The 17,213-nt window shown below is 45.8% G+C and overlaps 1 protein-coding gene across 1 annotated transcript in view; it reads left to right on the top strand.

Moving 5' to 3' along the window:
• Nucleotides 1–4,619: 4,619 nt before the first annotated feature.
• The window catches only part of LOC146064785 (uncharacterized), a 100,387-nt gene continuing 87,793 nt past the window's right edge, over nt 4,620–17,213 (top strand). Inside the window, exon 1 of the mRNA XM_083178651.1 lies at nt 4,620–4,784. Within this exon, the coding sequence (XP_083034777.1) occupies nt 4,620–4,784 (165 nt within the window). The remainder of the gene's footprint in view (nt 4,785–17,213) is intronic.

The following is a 17,213-nucleotide window of genomic DNA, read 5'->3' as shown; positions in this document are numbered from 1 at the left end:
CCCAGCCTGCTTTGCGGCTGTCAGTCCGATAACTATGCTGATCCTGGCATTTACAGATGCTCCTGAATGTTGCTACTACGTTGGTGGTGTGTTGGAGGAGTGGGGGATCACTATTTGCTAGCTTGATCCCCCTCCTTAACTCACGGAAGCTGGGAACCTTTTTGTGAGTTCCTACTTCCTTTCTATACTACTACTTATACTTTCTAGTGTGCTATAACTTTCCAATTTAGCTTAGACTACTATTAATAATATCGTGCTCTTATCTATGTGGTAATTAATATTACTAAAGGGGAGGTGCAAATATATTTAATTTGCACCTCCACTTTAGTAATATTAAATACCACATAGATAAGAGCACAATATTATTAATAGTAGTCTAATCTAAATTGGAAAGTTATAGCACACTAGAAAGTATAAGGAGTAGTATAGAAAGGAAGTAGGAACTCAGAAAAAGGTTCCCAGACACTTTTCAGACGTCCATAGTAATTAGAAACACCGGTGTCACGTTTCGTGAAGCACCAGCTGGAGTGTAACAGAGGCTGGGTGCTTTGATGTAGGGCTGTTACATGAACGACAAGGGAGTGAAGCAACCTTTTTTAATAAAGATACTGCGGTACAGGATATGAATGATGGCAAAATGATTAACTGTAGATTTTGATAAATAGGGAAAAGTCAACAACAGACAATACTTATTGAAGAGCTTTGAAGATGATTGGATGAAGGATTGGATGATTGGTTGAAGGATTGGATGAAGGATTTGATGATTGGTTGAAGGATTGGATAATTGGATGAAGGATTGGATGATTGGTTGAAGGATTGGATAATTGGATGAAGGATTGGATGATTGGTTGAAGGATTGGATAATTAAATGAAGGATTGGATGATGAGGAAGATGAAGTCCAGATGAATATGTACTGAGTAGGATCGTAGGTGCAGAACCAGGGATGCGACCACAGATAATAACCGTCAGGAATGAAGAAGAAGATGACACCCTTTGGGGTGTTAACCTTGTCCTATCCTTATAGGCGGCAGAGGGTTCCGTGATGATATGGTAAGCAGTAGACGATCAGCAGGAGATTGGAGTAGACTTCACCAAGAAGCGCAAAGGAACTGTAGTGGGAACTACAGATAGCCAGGAGAGATCAATGATGTTAGCGGGTGGACACCATTGTACTGACTGCCGGTCCGGCCCGGCTAGTCAGTATTTGAAGGGTGAGCTGTGCGGTGATTGGTTGTGCGTATGACCTCACCGAATGGAGCCACGCAGCATAGGCAGTAGGATCCAAGAAGATGGCCGCTGCCAGAGGCGGCGACAGAAACCAGCCGACAGTGAGTGTGCGCGGAGGCGCTGCAGCCGGCGTGTCCAGCCAGAGGCCTGACCTGACACAGACCCATCATGGCGGCTCATGCCACCCAGAGCCTGCATGGCATGAGACTGCACACCACTGCTGTCACCTGGCGGGGACAGAGCGACGGAATGCAGCATGGGAATCAGCAGTGGAGGTGAGCGCCAGGGCAGAGGGTAACCTGTCAGAGGTCTGTGGGCTTGGGACAGCACAGATGTCACACCAGGGGACTCAGTCGACAAGAATGAGACCTCTGGTGGGGACCTGGACCGGTACCTGAACCGGGGAGGTTGGAGAGGACCCTTGCGCATGGAGTGCACGACAGTGCACCCAGAGCCAATAAGCAGTCAGAGGTAAAATACAACCGGAGTTTATTTGCAGATGGTTGTAGTATAACAGACAGTAAAGCATGCAGGATAAATGACAGAGTTCATGCAGATTGCAATACTTTACAGATGTGATGATATGTGGGATCGATGGTGGAACATCGGATGTGGAGACTGTGGGTCCGGAATGACGGACGGAAGACTTGAGCTTGACTGTGGGTCCGGAATGACGGACGGAAGCTTGGCTTGGAGATCCGGAATATCGGACTATCGATGATGATGTGGGAACATCGGATTCGGGTATCGGATATGGAAGGAGACTGTGGGTCCGGAATGACGGACGGGAGATGAGACTGTGGGTCCGGAATGACGGACGGAAGCAGGAGATCCGGAATATCGGACTAGCGATGAAACATCGATGGTGGATGATGCTGGAGCATCGGAAGGACCAGAGTCCCGGAGCTAGGCTTGGTCGCTGGGCTGAAGAGGCAGGATCACAGGCGATGGAATAACCTGGACTTCACAGGTGATGGAACAACCTGGAACACACTGCAGCATGGAAGACAACACCAGCATAGAAATACACTTGCACGGAGACAAGGACAGCTGACCATACACTGGAGACAACTGAAGCACTAGCAATGATTCTGAGAGCTCCCAGCATACTTATCCCCACTGGGTGGCCAGGATTGGCCGAGGAAGTATGACAGGGAGATCAGAACCAACAGGATTGGACAGCACAGACATGTGACTGGAAAGAACATGGCAGCCCCCATGTCTGCTATGGCGGGAAAGTGTGTTTGTGCACACCATGCTGGATACTGGGAGCAATGGCGGCGGACAGGTGGATTGCCGTGCACTGGGGACTGTCACTGGGAGACAGGACGCTGGCAGAGATGACGTCTGGACCGCAAGCTGAACCTGCGGAGGCACTTAGCCGGTAGGAAAGTCTGTCTGACAGCTCGGATCGTGACAACAGAGAGCCAGGGTAGCTGACGTGGTGGTCGTGACAGCACCCCCTCCTTTATGAGTGGCCCCATGATACTCTTTGGGTTTAGTTGGAAATCTTTGATGGAAGTCTCACATCATTTTAGAGGCATGTACCTCAGAAGCATTGGTCCAGGACCTCTCTTCAGGCCCATAGCCTTTCCAATCGATCAAGTACTGTAGGCGCTTGTACCTAATACGAGAGTCCAGAATTCGGGCCACATCATATTCAACGCCCCTGTGTGTAAAAGCAGCATAAAATTTGTTTAGCACTAAATGTTTAAGTAATGAGATATGAAATTTATCTGGTATCCTTAAGTAATGTGGTAATTTTAACTTATAGGCAACTGGATTGATGATTTGTATTATCGGGAACGGACCGATAAAACGGGGTGCAAATTTCATCGATGGTACACGAAGACAAATGTTACGAGTGGACAGCCATACCTTGTCACCCACTCTCAATGTGGGAATAGCTCTTCTCCTTCTATCAGCAAATTTCTTATATTTCTGTGAAGCTTTCAACAATGATTTCCTGACTTTCTTCCAATGCTGACGAAGCTGCTGGAGAGTAAACGCTACCGCTGGCACAGATTTTGAAGGTAGCCGCTGGAAGTCAGGAACCCTAGGATGGAAGCCATAATTAATAAAGAAAGGTGTAGAAGAAGAAGACCAAATTCGGCCCATGGCAACACCTCGACCCAGTCATCCTGGGAGGAGGAAACATGCAAACGTAAAAAAGATATAAGACACATCCCCCCTCTTTTTAACAAGAACATGAATAAACGTTAAGTTTTAAGAGGTTTTTTTCTCAAATTAGTTGAATGGATCACATGACATTTCCCAGTGTGCACCCAGAAAATCTCTAATCTTTCTTTCTTCTTCATTGCATATGTGTAATTACTTAGAGAAGGATAGCACCACATCAGCTTAAAAACTATATCAACAACAAATAAGAAATAGTGAGATAAATAAGTAATAGAACATACACAAGCGGAAAGGAAGAACATATGATCCAGACAAAAGGAGTACTCTGAGCGGAATAAACAAACACTTCCTCTCATAGGCCCTTATTCAGATCTGATCGCAGTACAAATTTGTTCTCAAAATGGGCAAAACCATACTCCACTGCAGGTGGGGCAGATGTAACATGTGCAGATAGTTACATTTGGGTGGGGTGTGTTGAAACTAAAATCTAAATTGCAGTGTAAAAACAATGCAGCCAGTATTTACCCTGCACCGAAACAAAATAACTGACACAAATCTAACTCTCTCTATACATGTTACATCTGCCCCACCTGCAGTGCACATGGTTTTGCCCATTTTGAGAACAAATTTGTACTGTGATCAGATCTGAATAAGGGCCATAGTTTTAATCTGTGTCTGTTTTTTTTTAAATATATTAGTATTAAAAGGGGTTATGTTAAGAAACAATATTTAGCACTTTTGATGTGTTTCAGATGTCAAATGCTTTTTGAGTGAGTTGTGTTAAATTTTAAACATGTGTCCTGTTACATATTTGCAGCAAAACAAACAAAATTGAGTTATAATAAAAACATACAATAGTTCAAACACATACACTAGAAAGGTGTAAATATTGGTAGAACAGGTGTAAATAACAGTAAATATTTACCTAGTGTGGGTAGATGAGAAGCACAATCAGCAACCATTTCATTAAACTAAATGTGTCAGTTGTAATTGTAAGGCAAATTGATTATTGATTTCAATCAACTAAATTCATTGAGGACCATAATGACATTAATTAATGTTTGGGTAATGTGTGCTGCGAGCGTGTTGTTACTTGGTGAGTAGAGAATCAGGTCCACACTGATGTGTGTGCAAAATGTTTTCTGTGCGTGCACTGTCAGTCCACTCCCCTTTTATTGTGTTTTTGAGCGGATGAATTTGCATCCACAATAGGCGTGACTACGCCGGGTGCGTGCGTATGTTTTACTCTCGCATGGCTGCATTCGAATGTGCATGTGAGCGACTGAATCTGAATAAGGAGACAGAATCTATATCCGCTGAGGTTGAAATCCCCTCAGCTCCTCAGGAGGCGGCCCCTAGTATAGACATGGAGGCCTTGGTAAAAGCGGTCATGGAGACTTTAGACATGGAGGATGTGGTCAGAAAATTAGAGAATTTTCTGAGGTGTTTTATACACACACGCAGGCGCAGTGACCAGACTGGCCTTGTCTTTAGTGTGGAATGCTAAAGCTCTGGCAGAGTGGTCTGACTCCCTAGTCAGAGGGTTGACTGAGGGCATGCCCTGTGAGGATCTACTACTATTGGCATCTCATGTCCAGCTGGCCACTTCTTATTTAGGTGAAGCCACTTTGGAGGCTGGGGTTCTGGCTTGTAAAGTTTCGGTCTCAGCCAGGTGGGCCTTGTGGCTCCATTCTTGGCAAGCGGACACAGAGGGCCAACAGGGCCCTAGAGGCGTTACCCTTTATCGGGATGTTCCTCTTTTATTAGGAACTAGACAAAATAGTAGCTACAGTGGCGGAATCCAAAACTGCATTTTTGCCTTCCACTGTGGGGCCTCGACCCTGTTCTACTCCATTTACTACAAATCTCTGTTTCTGTTCTGCAAACAAGATCTTATCCATTCAATCATCATATAATTCAATCCCAAGCTTTCAAGTTTATTTAACAGTCTGCGATGTGGGACAGTGTGAAAAGCCTTACTAAAGTCTAGATAAGCTACATCTACAGCCCCCCACCTTGATCACCCATTCAAAAAAAAATCAATAAGATTGGTTAGACATGATCTCTTCCCAGTAAACCAATGCTGTTTAGGATCCTGTAAGTTGCTGGTTTTGAGATATTCTACAACTCTTTCTGTTTTAAGAGTGTTTCTATCAATTTCCCTAATACTGATGTAAGGCTCACTGGTCGGTAGTTGCTTAGCTCTTCCTTGCTTCCACTTTTGTGCAGTGGGACTACATTCGCTATTTTCCAGTCCTCTGGGATTATTCCAGTAGCTAGTGACTGGTTGAATAATTCTGTTATTGGTTTTAACAATTCCCTTTTAGCTCTTTTAGTATCCTTGGATGTATCCCATCTGGCCCTATTGATTTATCCTCTTTCAGTTTTGAGAGTTCTTTTAGGACTTTCTCCTCTGTAAATGTGCTTGTTTCTCCCTCATTTTTCTGAATATACTTGCAACTTAACTGTGGTCCCTTCCCCTATCTTTCAGCAGTGGACAGAAATAATTATTAATATGATCTGCTATTACATTATCTCCCTCAAGAAGACTTCCACTCTGTCTTTTTAGTCTTCTTACTCTGCTTTTTTGGTTTTCTCCTTTAATTTATAAAACCTGGGATTCAAAAGCACAGGCTGAGGAGAAAAGTGGGTAAAGGGGTTTTAGGTAAAAACCCTTTACCCCTTTTCTCCTCAGCCTGTGCTTTTGAATCCCAGGTTTTCACCCATATTTGCATCTGATATTCTGTCTCCATTTGTAAGTATAAGTCTAATATTGTGTCCTTACGAGTGGATTCCCTCACCAAATGCTGGAGGGATGCTCCTTGCAAGGAATTCAGAATGTCCCTACTTCTGGTGGAACTTGCAACAGACACCACCCAGTTAACATCAGGTAGATAAAAATCTCCCATGATTATTACCTCTCCTTTTAATGCCATCTTATTGATGTCCTGCAATAGGCTCATGTCAAGTTCCTCTTCCTGACCTGGGGGTCTGTAGATAAGCCCTATATAAAGGATCACCTTCTCCCATGTTTCTTTGGTCGCCCAAAGGGCCTCAGTTTTTTCTTAAATACCTTGTATTAAGGGTAGTTTTTATGCTTTTTTATACATACATTGCTACCCCCTCCAATTATTTCCATTCTGTCCTTACTAAATAAAGTATATTCTGGTCCCAGTCATGATTTTCATTGCACCATGACTGTAATAGCCATAATATCCGTTCATCACTTGTCACTTTTCGCATTTTGGGTTCTCATTACCTTCAGGTTTTGGGTTCTAATGGGTCTTGCCAAAACACCCCCTAAACGTTTTGGGTTCTGATTTAAAAAAAAAAAAAAAGAAGCATAAACACTGCTAAAATTGCAGATTTTTTTTTTTTTTTGCTCCTATGATATTATTAACCTACATTACATTAATTTCCACTCATTTCCAGTCTATTCTGAACACCTCACACCTCAGAATATTGTTTTAGGGCAAAAGGTTGCACCGAGGTAGCTGGATAACTATGCTAAGCCACACAAGTGTACGGCACAAACATGTGGCTCATGTAAGAGTGGCACTGCAGCAGCAGACAGGATGGCAGTTTAAAAAACTAGGCCCCAAAAAGACCCCCATCTGGCTTGATCGTGTTTACCATGTGCAGCCAAGGAGCAGTGGGCGTTTCATGCAGCACAGAGTTTGTCTGCAAGTGTGTAACTGTTTCAATCAGTTTAACAACAAGACCCCTATCTGGCTTGATTGTGTGATTATGATTATTATTAATTAATTTAAACTGATTGTTTAATTTTGTGATTATTATTCATTTTATTACCAGTCGTCTCTTAAATCATTGCCTAATGGGAGGAGGGGAGGGGGCTAATCAATTATTAGGTGGCAGATGGAAGAGTTCCTCCACCTCTCTAGGATCCCTGGGTTGGAGATGTATCGCTTTTCATCAACCGGTGGCTTACTACCCGACCCCTATCTGGGATGTGAGGGCTATCTGGCTGTGACTTCTGTCACCCAATTGATCGCTAGGGTGGATTCAGCTGATCTGGCTGGCTAGGCGGGTGTTCCCTTTCCTCCCTCACCACTTCACATGCGTCAGGTGCATCCCCGCTCCTCTGCCTATGTCATAGGTGGCCGTGTAGGCTTGAATGGCCTTTTGCTCCTCCTCCATCCTGTGATAGCATATAAAGGGTGGAGTTCCAGCACGTCACCACCTCTTGTTTAAGCTGATGGCAGGGCAGGTTGAGGAGTTTTTCCTGCTGCTCCAGCCTTCGGCAGGCAGTGGTAGAATGCCGAAAGTGTCCGCAAATTTTGCGGGCCACCGCAAGCATCTTCTTTGTTTGTCTATGTTTGTCTGCAAGTGTAGAACTGTTTTGATCAGTTTAATATCCAACAAGACCCCTATCTGGCTTGATTATGTGATTATGATTATTATTAATTAATTTAATATGATTGATTAATTTTGTGATTAATATTAATTTATTACCAGTCGTCTCTTAAATCATTGCCTAATGGGTGGAGCGGAAGGGGCTAATCAATTCCTAGGTGGCAGATGGAAGAGTTCCTCCACCTCTCTAGAACCCCTGGGTTGGAGATGTATCGCTTTTCAGCAACAGGTGGCTTACTACCTAACCGTACATGTACAGGTAAGCAGCCAACAAGACCCCTATCTGGGATGTGAGGGCTATCTGGCTGCGACATTAGTCACCCAATTGATCGCTAGGGTGGATTCAGCTGGTCTGGCTGGCTAGGCGGGTGTTCCCTTTCCTCCCTCACTGCTTCACATGTGTCCCTTTTGAAGCTGCGCGCTTGGTCGAAGGGGATGGCCTAAAGACTGTCTGACGTGTATTTGGATGCTGTCACCAAAGTAATCCTCTGCCATTTTTTCAATGGTGACAGCATCCAATGCACCGACAGTAGACATGTCAGTAATCGTTGCCAGGTCCTTGAGTCCGGACCAGATGTCAAAACTACCTCCTGCCTGCCCTGCATCTCCGCCAGCGGGTTGTGTGGGAAATCGCAGCTGTTTCCTCACAGGCACAGGTGTGGGAGAAAATGAAGAAGGAGCTGGGGCCGTGACATGGTCCCCTTCAGATGACAATCTCATCACCAGCAGGTCTTTGCACCTTTGTAGACTTGTGTCCGCCGGAAACAGAGACACAACATACGCTTTAAACCGAAGATCGAGCACGGTGGCCAGCACGTATTCCTCTGACTGATCCTCGTATCCTGGCAAAGCTTTTGGTGGGCTTCATCCACAAGAGCGACATGCTTTGCGGAATAACTACGCTTTAGCTCCTCCTTCACTTTCTCCAACTGCTTCTGCAACAGCCTGATCAGGGGAATCACCTGACTCAAGCTGGCAGTGTCGGAACTGACTTCACGTGTGGCTAGTTCAAATGGCTGGAGAACCTTGCACAACACGGAAATCAGCCTCCACTGCGCTTGAGTCAGGCAGTGGCAGAATGCCGAAAGTGTCCGCAAATTTTGCGGGCCAACACAAGCATCTCCTGCACACTCCTGTCACTTATGATGAAATGCTGCACCACCAAATTTATTGTGTGTGGGCAAAACATGGCACGTGCTGGGAATTGCCCATGTTTAATTACCGCACAATGTTACTGGTGTTGTCCGACACCACAAATCCCCAGGAGGGGATAAGCCACTGGGAGATGATTTCCCTCAGTTTCTCTAAGAGGTTGTCGGGATTATGCCTCTTCCTGAAACTGGTGATACACAGCGTAGCCTGCCTTGGAAGGAGCTGGCGTGCAGGAGATTCTGCTGCTGCGGAAGGCGATACATCTACCCAGTGGGCTGTCCGTCATATAGTCCTTAGTTTGCCCTGATCCACTTGTCCACATGTCTGTAGTTAAGTGGATAGTGGGTAGAGCCGCATTTTTCAAGGCACTGAGGACACTTTTTCTGACGTCCCTGTACATCGCGGGTATCGCCTGCCTAGTGAAGTGGAATCTAGACGGGATTTGGTACCGGGGACAAAATACCTCCATCAACCGTCTAAATCCCACTCCACTGATGGCGGACACCAGACGCACGTCTAACACCAATATAGCTGTCAAGGCCGCAGTTATCCGCTTTGCCATAGGATGACTGCTGTCGTATTTTGTCCTCATGGCAAAAGACTGTTGGACGGTCAATTGCTTAGTAAAAGACGTATTGGTCTTACGACTTCCCCTCTGGGATGATGACTGACTTCCAGGAGCAGCAACAGCAGCGGCGGCAGTATTAGTAGGCGTAGTGCTGCAGCATCCTCCGGAGGAATCTATGGAGTCAGTCATTCAGGTGACATGGCCCACAGGACTCCCCCCGATCCGGATCGAGGAGGAATTTGATGAGGAGGAAGTTGGTGGTGTGCTTTTCAGGCGCTTTGCTCCAAAAGGTATCCCTGGACTGCTAGCCGCAGTTCCTGAACTAAACACTGATTTATGAAGGTTGTTTAGGTGACGTAGAAGGTAGGATGTCCCTAGGTGGGCAAGATCCTTACCCCTGCTTATTGGAGTTTTACATAAGCTACAAATGGCAATACATTTGTTGTCCGGTTTCGGATAAAAAAAAAATCCAGACCGTAGAGGTGCATTTATTGGTCCTCTGCCCAGGCATGATGATGGACTTTTTCATCCCATGGATAACAACTCCCCCCCCCCCCCCCCCCCAGGTGCCTCATTCACCCCTGGTTCGTCATTTAAGCAAACCACCTTTCCATCCTCCTCGTCAACTACCTCCTCAGCACCAGCTACATCAATATCCTCCTCCTGGTGTACAACATAACCTTTATTAATAAAATCTGGAACTAGACTGTGGGTGATCCTTCCAGCATATGCAGATGGCGTACTGCAAATGGTGGAAGGAGCCACCTCTTCACGTACAGTGATGGGAAGGTCCGGCATCACAACCACCGACACCCTAGGACTCTCCTTGGGGATTTGGGATATGTCTTTAGAAGGCAGAGTTGTTTTCTGAGTTTTTTTAGTCGGTGTCAGCCTCTCTTAAATTTACTATTGGGCGGGGGGAGAGGAGGAGGACTTTGATCGTAAAGTGAAGCTGCACCACTAGTCATGAACTTAGGCCATGGCCTTAGTCGTTCCTTGCCACTCCGTGTCGTAAATGGCACATTGCCAAGTTTAAGTTTCTCTTCCAGCAATTTACATTTACTTTTTAGAACTGCAGTATCTACCGTCTGGTGCCTAGTACTGCCGTATCTACTGTCTGGTGCCTAGTACTGCCGTATCTACCTGTCTGGTGCCTAGTACTGCTGTATCTACCTGTCTGGTGCCTAGTACCACCGTATCTACCTGTCTGGTGCCTAGTACTGCCGTATCCACCTGTCTGGTGTCTAGTACTGCCATATCTGTAATACCTGCCTGCTGGTGCATACCTACTGACGTATTCATTGCACTCCAAAGGTGCTGTCCTGTGACATAACTCCACTAGGCACAAGACAGGTAGATATGGCAGTGCTAGGCACCACGGCAGTACTAGGCACCAGACAGGTAGATACGGCGGTACTACGCACCAGTTAGGTAGATACAGCAGTACTAGGCACCAGACAGGTAGATACGGCAGTACTAGGCACCATACAGTAGATACGGCAGTACTAGGCACCAGGCGGTAGATGCGGCAGTTCTAGGCACCAGACAGGTAGATACGGCAGTACTAGGCAGTGGGCACCAGACAGGTAGATATGGCAGTACTAGGCACCAGACGGTAGATATGGCAGTACTAGGCACAAGACAGGTAGATATGGCAGTGCTAGGCACCACGGCAGTACTAGGCAGTGGGCACCAGACAGGTAGGTATTGCACTACTATGGCAGTGCTAGGCACCACGGCAGTACTAGGCAGTGGGCACCAGACAGGTAGGTACGGCACTAAAAGGCAGTGGGCACCAGACCAGACAGGTAGATACGGCAGTACTAGGCAGTGGGCACAAGACAGGTAGATACGGCAGTACTAGGCAGTGGGCACAAGACAGGTAGATACGGCAGTACTAGGCACCAGACAGGTAGATACGGCAGTACTAGGCACAAGACAGGTAGATATGTCAGCAATACTAGTATATGTGCACCAGCAGAATTTGTAATATTTAATTATTAGGTACTGGTTGGCACATCAGTGCACCAGCAGTATGGAATTATTTATTACAGTTCCACGCAGCACTGCAGGACAGGTATTATTTTTTAATTAAATAATATATAGCAGCCTAGTAGGTAGGTAGTACTACTAGGTAGGTACTTAGGCAGTAGCACTGCCAGTGGCACCAGTGGACTGAGTAGGTACTGGCAGCCTCTATTTAGTGCAGGCAGCACCAGTGGACTATATATATATATATATATAATTATTTATAATATATATAATATTAGGTACAGCACAGCACCAGAGGTAGGCCCCAGCAGAGGAGACAGTAGTACTACAAGTACACAGTTAGAGCCGACTGTCCTCCTTGCTAGGGTGATCCCACCCTAAGCAGAGAGGAGAACAGTACACAGCAGCACTGAGGGAGACAGGCCCCAGCAGACAGCCCCAGCGGAAAAAATATTGCGTTCAAGGTCAAGCTCAAGTTTAGGCCCCAGCAGCAGCACCAACACACCAGCTCCTAGACTGGAGTGAAGAAGACGGGCGGGGGAGCCACTGTTTAAAGCCTTGTGAAATCCGGCGCCGGGCAATGACGTTTTGCCCGCGCGGCCGGACCGGAGTCAGGCGGGAATATCAGAGCACTGCTCAGAACCGTGCTCGGATTAATGACGTTCGTGGGGGCTCGGATCTCCGAGTCCGCACATCTCTACTAAAAATGTGAGTGATTGTACAGATGGGTCAGGTCCCATCCTTGCTGGCGGGTCGCCAGAACGTCCGCACTGGCGACCCGCCAGCAGCCACGCCAGCGAATACACTGAGACGCGCGTGCGTCTCATTAGCACGCACGTCTCAGTCTCCGTCGCCAGCGCGACGGAAACCCTGTCCGTCTCCGCCTCAGGGAGACGGACAGGGTTAGGGGGGTTAGGTGGGGGTGCGTGCAGGCGGCGGGGACCCCGGGTTACCGCCGGCAAGCCGGCGGGGACCCGGGGGAACGGATGGAAGCGCCGTCGGAAGGGGACGCGCGCGCCTCACGTGCGCGCGCGTCCCCTTCTCACCATCGCCATGGCGCTGGCGGGGGATGGCGGCTGGCGACGCCAGCGCCATCCCCTGCCAAGATGGGACCAGACCCATCTGTACATACTCATTCCCTTTTCAAAGGAACTCAGAGGGGAGTAGTCAGTCACTGCTTTTATGAGAATTGTGGATACAATGTAAGTTTGAAAATGAATGTAACAGATTATTTTTCACTTGTCTATAATTGTTGCCAATTCACTTAAGTTATTAGGATTGATCTGTACATAACTTAGTTTTCTCTGCAATTTCAGTCAGTTTTAATAAAAGGGTGTACAAAAAACATAGTATCTATTGGTATTGACTTGCACATAATTATGTATATATACTAAGTTTTTACTATTAAAAGTTAAGTTTTAAAAACTGAGATAAGCGTGCCCCAAAAAATGAGAGTACTTTTAGTCTTTTTTCTGTTTGCCTATAACTTTATACTCCCTGGGGAGCACCTCCACCCATCTAATATGTACACATTAGTACAAAATAATCAGTAAGGTGGATATCAATACAATAAAAAAATATATACCAAAAATAATTTTGTGCAGCAGTATATATCCACTGTCCACTTTTCCCTCTGTTCCAGACCACCCAGCAGGTCACAAGTTCCAGTACATCTAACAGGTGCACAGGGAGGGGTAAATTTACCAATGGGAGTTCTGTTGAAGATGGGATGTTGCTATGGGCAACATCCGATCTTCTATCCCATTTTTAAAAAAAATGTAATAGTTTTTATTTAAATATTTGGTACTTGTCTACTTTCACGGCTCCCACGATGTGCATCGTATGCGGAAAAATCGCATCGCATGAGATCGCATGCGATCTGATGCGATGCAATGTCATTTTTCACTGAAATTATGGACATGAGTTGAAATCATATAAAATGCACCCCAAATGTCATTTTTCACACTATACCACCCCCACTATCAACGCCAACCCGAAGCGCGGCGAGCGCAGCGAGACCGCGAGGGGCGGCGGTACGCGTCCTGCAACCTTTTCATACCCCCACTATCCACGTCGGCGTGGAGTTGAGAATAGAATGTGTGGCGAGCGCAGCGATCCACCGAACCCGAAGCGTGGTGAGCGCAGCGAGCCCCGCGAGGGGACACGGATACCTGTGAAGCCCGCAAAGGGACACTGATACCTGTGAAGGTATCCGTGTCCCCTCGCGGGGCTCGCTGCGCTCGCCACACTTTCTATTCTCAACTCCACGCCGACGTGGATAGTGGGGGTATGAAAAGGTCGTAGGACGCGATCGCATGCGATTTTTCCAAAAAATGCATGAAAACACGGTAAAATCGCATCGCATGCCACTACATATGGCATGCGATGGGAGCCGTGAAAGTACACAAGTACCAAATATTTTTCTAAATGCATATAAAAACAAAGCAAAAACAAGTATTCAATGCTCCCGATACGACAATTTTTTCGGCGAATCGGGCTGTTTTCACTCCTTGCAGTGAATCTTCTTCACTGAAAATCTGATTCACCCTATTCAATGTTCACTGTTCGCCGAAAGCGAACAGTGAATGCCGGCCAGTTCTGCGTTTCGTGCTCGCTGCAATTCGCTGGTGTATTTCAATTGGGTTTTCACTGGGATTCGTCAAGAGTGTATTCAATGCTAGGATGGAGAACTGCTTTCTACCTGATTTTTGCCATGATTCACCATTTTGCATTCTACATCTTTTTTTAGGTGAACTGGAAAGCGATCCTTAACCACTTAACTGACTAATTTTGTTGAAAATTTTAGTTTTTCATTATTTGAAAGTTTAAGATGTTTTTAAAAATATATAATTCAATATTTAATTTTAAAATGTTACATACTTAAGGGGTGTTTTGCACCGACCCCCATGTCCATAGGCCCCTACTGTAAAATAATCCCCTCCCCCAAGTAGAACTAGCCCTATATGTGCCTGTGTGTGCGTGCGTGTGATGATTGCTTGTATTTGGCAGTAGTTTGACCAGGAATGACAAGCACCAGTGCACGTTTAGGTAACGGAGTGCTAGCCTAAGCAATGTGATGTTGGCAATAAGAGTGGAAGAACAGCAAAGCTGCACTATATTACTGAATGTCATATGACCAAGCCCATACCTCCCAACATGACCCTCTCCAGGAGGGACACAATGCTCTGCTCCTGGACTTTCCTCTTAATGCATGATTACCTTCATCTGTGTTAAACAGGTTAATTGCTAAGAAAGGTGATGGCAATCATACATTAAGAGGGAAGTGCAGGAGCAGAGCAATGTGTCCCTCCTGGAGAGGGTCATGTTGGGAGGTATGCAAGCCCAGTAACCGATTCATTGCCTACCTGACCCTCCCCTTCAGGGAGAAAATGCTCTGTTCCTGGACTTCCCTGGTAATGTATGATTGCTATCACCTGTGGTGAAAATCCTTTCTTATCTAGTTTCCCACAGGTGATGGCAATCATACATTACCAGTAAAGGCCAGGAATAGAAAAAACAAAGGAATACAGCGCTTGGGTTTAGCCTGAAAAATGAACACCTACAATAGGCAGTATAAAAACATTTATTACATTCAAAACCATATATACAACATTTCTCTAAAAAAAGTGAAAAAGATGGGGGGGTATAATAAAAAATGAAAAAAGGAGTATAAAAGAGTATGTCTAAAAAATAGTAATTGTGTGCAAAATTGCTCCAGTGTGGGAATTAATAGTTCGTGGGTACCCATGTGGTTATTATAGTTACAAACGGTGAAGGTCCACTTGGTTATTATAGTTACCAACGGTACAGGTCAGCTAAACGTCTCTTGCTGGAGGGATATAGTTGATATGGTCCCGGTTACATGCCCAACATGTGGATCTAGATTGTCTTGACAGCGGCTGGTGGAGTGAAATGGAGATGGCTGCCTTTGATCGTTTGTTGGTGGAAGCTGAGATGTTTAAATCGCATGAACAGGAAAGGCTGGTCCGGAAAGGCTGGTACACCGTGGTGCAAAACTGGAGCAATGTGTTTATAAGAGCTCAACGCGTTTCGACGTGTCAACACGTCTATCAGGTGCAGCTCGACACGTCGAAACGCGTTGAGCTCTTATAAACACATTGCTCCAGTTTTGCACCACGGTGTACCAGCCTTACCGGACCAGCCTTTCCTGTTCATGTGATTTAAACATCTCAGCTTCCACCAACAAACGATCAAAGGCAGCCATCTCCATTCCACTCCACCAGCCGCTGTCAATCCAATTTCACAGGTAAAAGCGTCCCTTCGCGGGCTTCACAGGTGTCCGCGTCGCCATGGACACCTGGGAAGCCCGCGAGGGGACGCGTATAACTGTGGAGGTATCCGCGTCCCCTCGCGGGGCTCGCTACGCTCGCCACGCTTCGGGCTCGGTGGCTCGCTGCTCTCGCCACACTATTCTATTCTCAACTCCACGCCGACGTAGATAGTGGGGGTATGAAAAGGTCGGAGGACGCGTACCGCTGCGCTCGCCACGCTTCGGGTTCACGTTGATTGCGGGGTGGCGTATAGTACTTTTGGGGGGACATTTTAATGTTATGGGGTGTTTTTGGGCCATTTACCATTGTTCCCTATGATAATTTGGGTAAATTGATCCATTTCACATTGTTTCCTATGGGAAATCGGGGTCATCGCGGGTAAATTGAGGCATTTAACATTGTTCTCTATGGGGAAATCGCGGGCATCACGTCTGGCCCATCGCACCCGATTTTTTAGCGCATGCGATTCCCAGCGATGGCCCCGATTTTACCCCCGATGACCGCGATTATGATCATTGTGGCCGTGCTAGGAAACAAGTACCAAATGTTTTTATACTGCCTATTGTAGGTGTTCATTTTTCAGGCTAAACCCAAGCGCTGTATTCCTTTGTTTTTTCTTGTCTTTATTCATATAAGGAGCCTTATACACTCCTTTATACAGCAGCTGTAGCTGTACCTGAGGTTCATAGCTTTCTATTTATCTTTTAAGGCCAGGAATAGAACATTTTCTCCCTGAAGGGGGGGTCAGGTAGGCAACCCTGAGTTGTATCAAATATTACCACACCAGGTAGGCTCTTAAATTAGGATAGTACAGATGTGTCCACGTACACCATGGCTCAAATTCGCAACAGACTTTATTACTTTGTATTACTGTGTAATGAAATATCATGTACTCCAATAGATATAATGTGAGATTAACCATGCAGCTTTGGGTTAATTGAAACCTCTAATTCTGTTTGCCAGAATATATTAAATTAGTATCAGAAAATAAACCTTTATATTTATTAGATCTTGTGTAGTGTAAAATGATCGCAAGAATTAAAAGATATTAAACTAAGTAAAGAAAGTACATACTGTAGTTAGTTCTGCCAATAGATAACATAATTATGCAAATAAGTAGTATGAGTAGAGAACTGGACAGTTTCTATATTATAATAAATAATATAGTTATTACTACATAAAATGCAAGATACTTGTGCACTTTCATGGCGCCGCGCATCTGTGTCCCCTCGCTGTGCTCGCCCACGCTATGGGCTTGGTGGCTCGCTACACTCGCCACACTATCTAAAGTCAACTCCATGACAACGTGGATAGTGGGGGTACGAACTTTCCACGTTGCCATGGAGTTTTCAGCCCCGCAGCTGGACACAGACGTACGGCGCCATGCTTGCGCCATGAAACTACTCAAGTACCAAATGCAATGTTTTAAAAATGCACCCCCCAAAAAAGGGGTACATTTAGGCCTTTT

Source organism: Crinia signifera, chromosome 1 (assembly GCF_055691185.1).
Source record: "Crinia signifera chromosome 1, ASM5569118v1, whole genome shotgun sequence".
NCBI classification, from domain to species: domain Eukaryota; kingdom Metazoa; phylum Chordata; class Amphibia; order Anura; family Myobatrachidae; genus Crinia; species Crinia signifera.
This window is presented reverse-complemented; position numbering and strand designations above follow the sequence as displayed.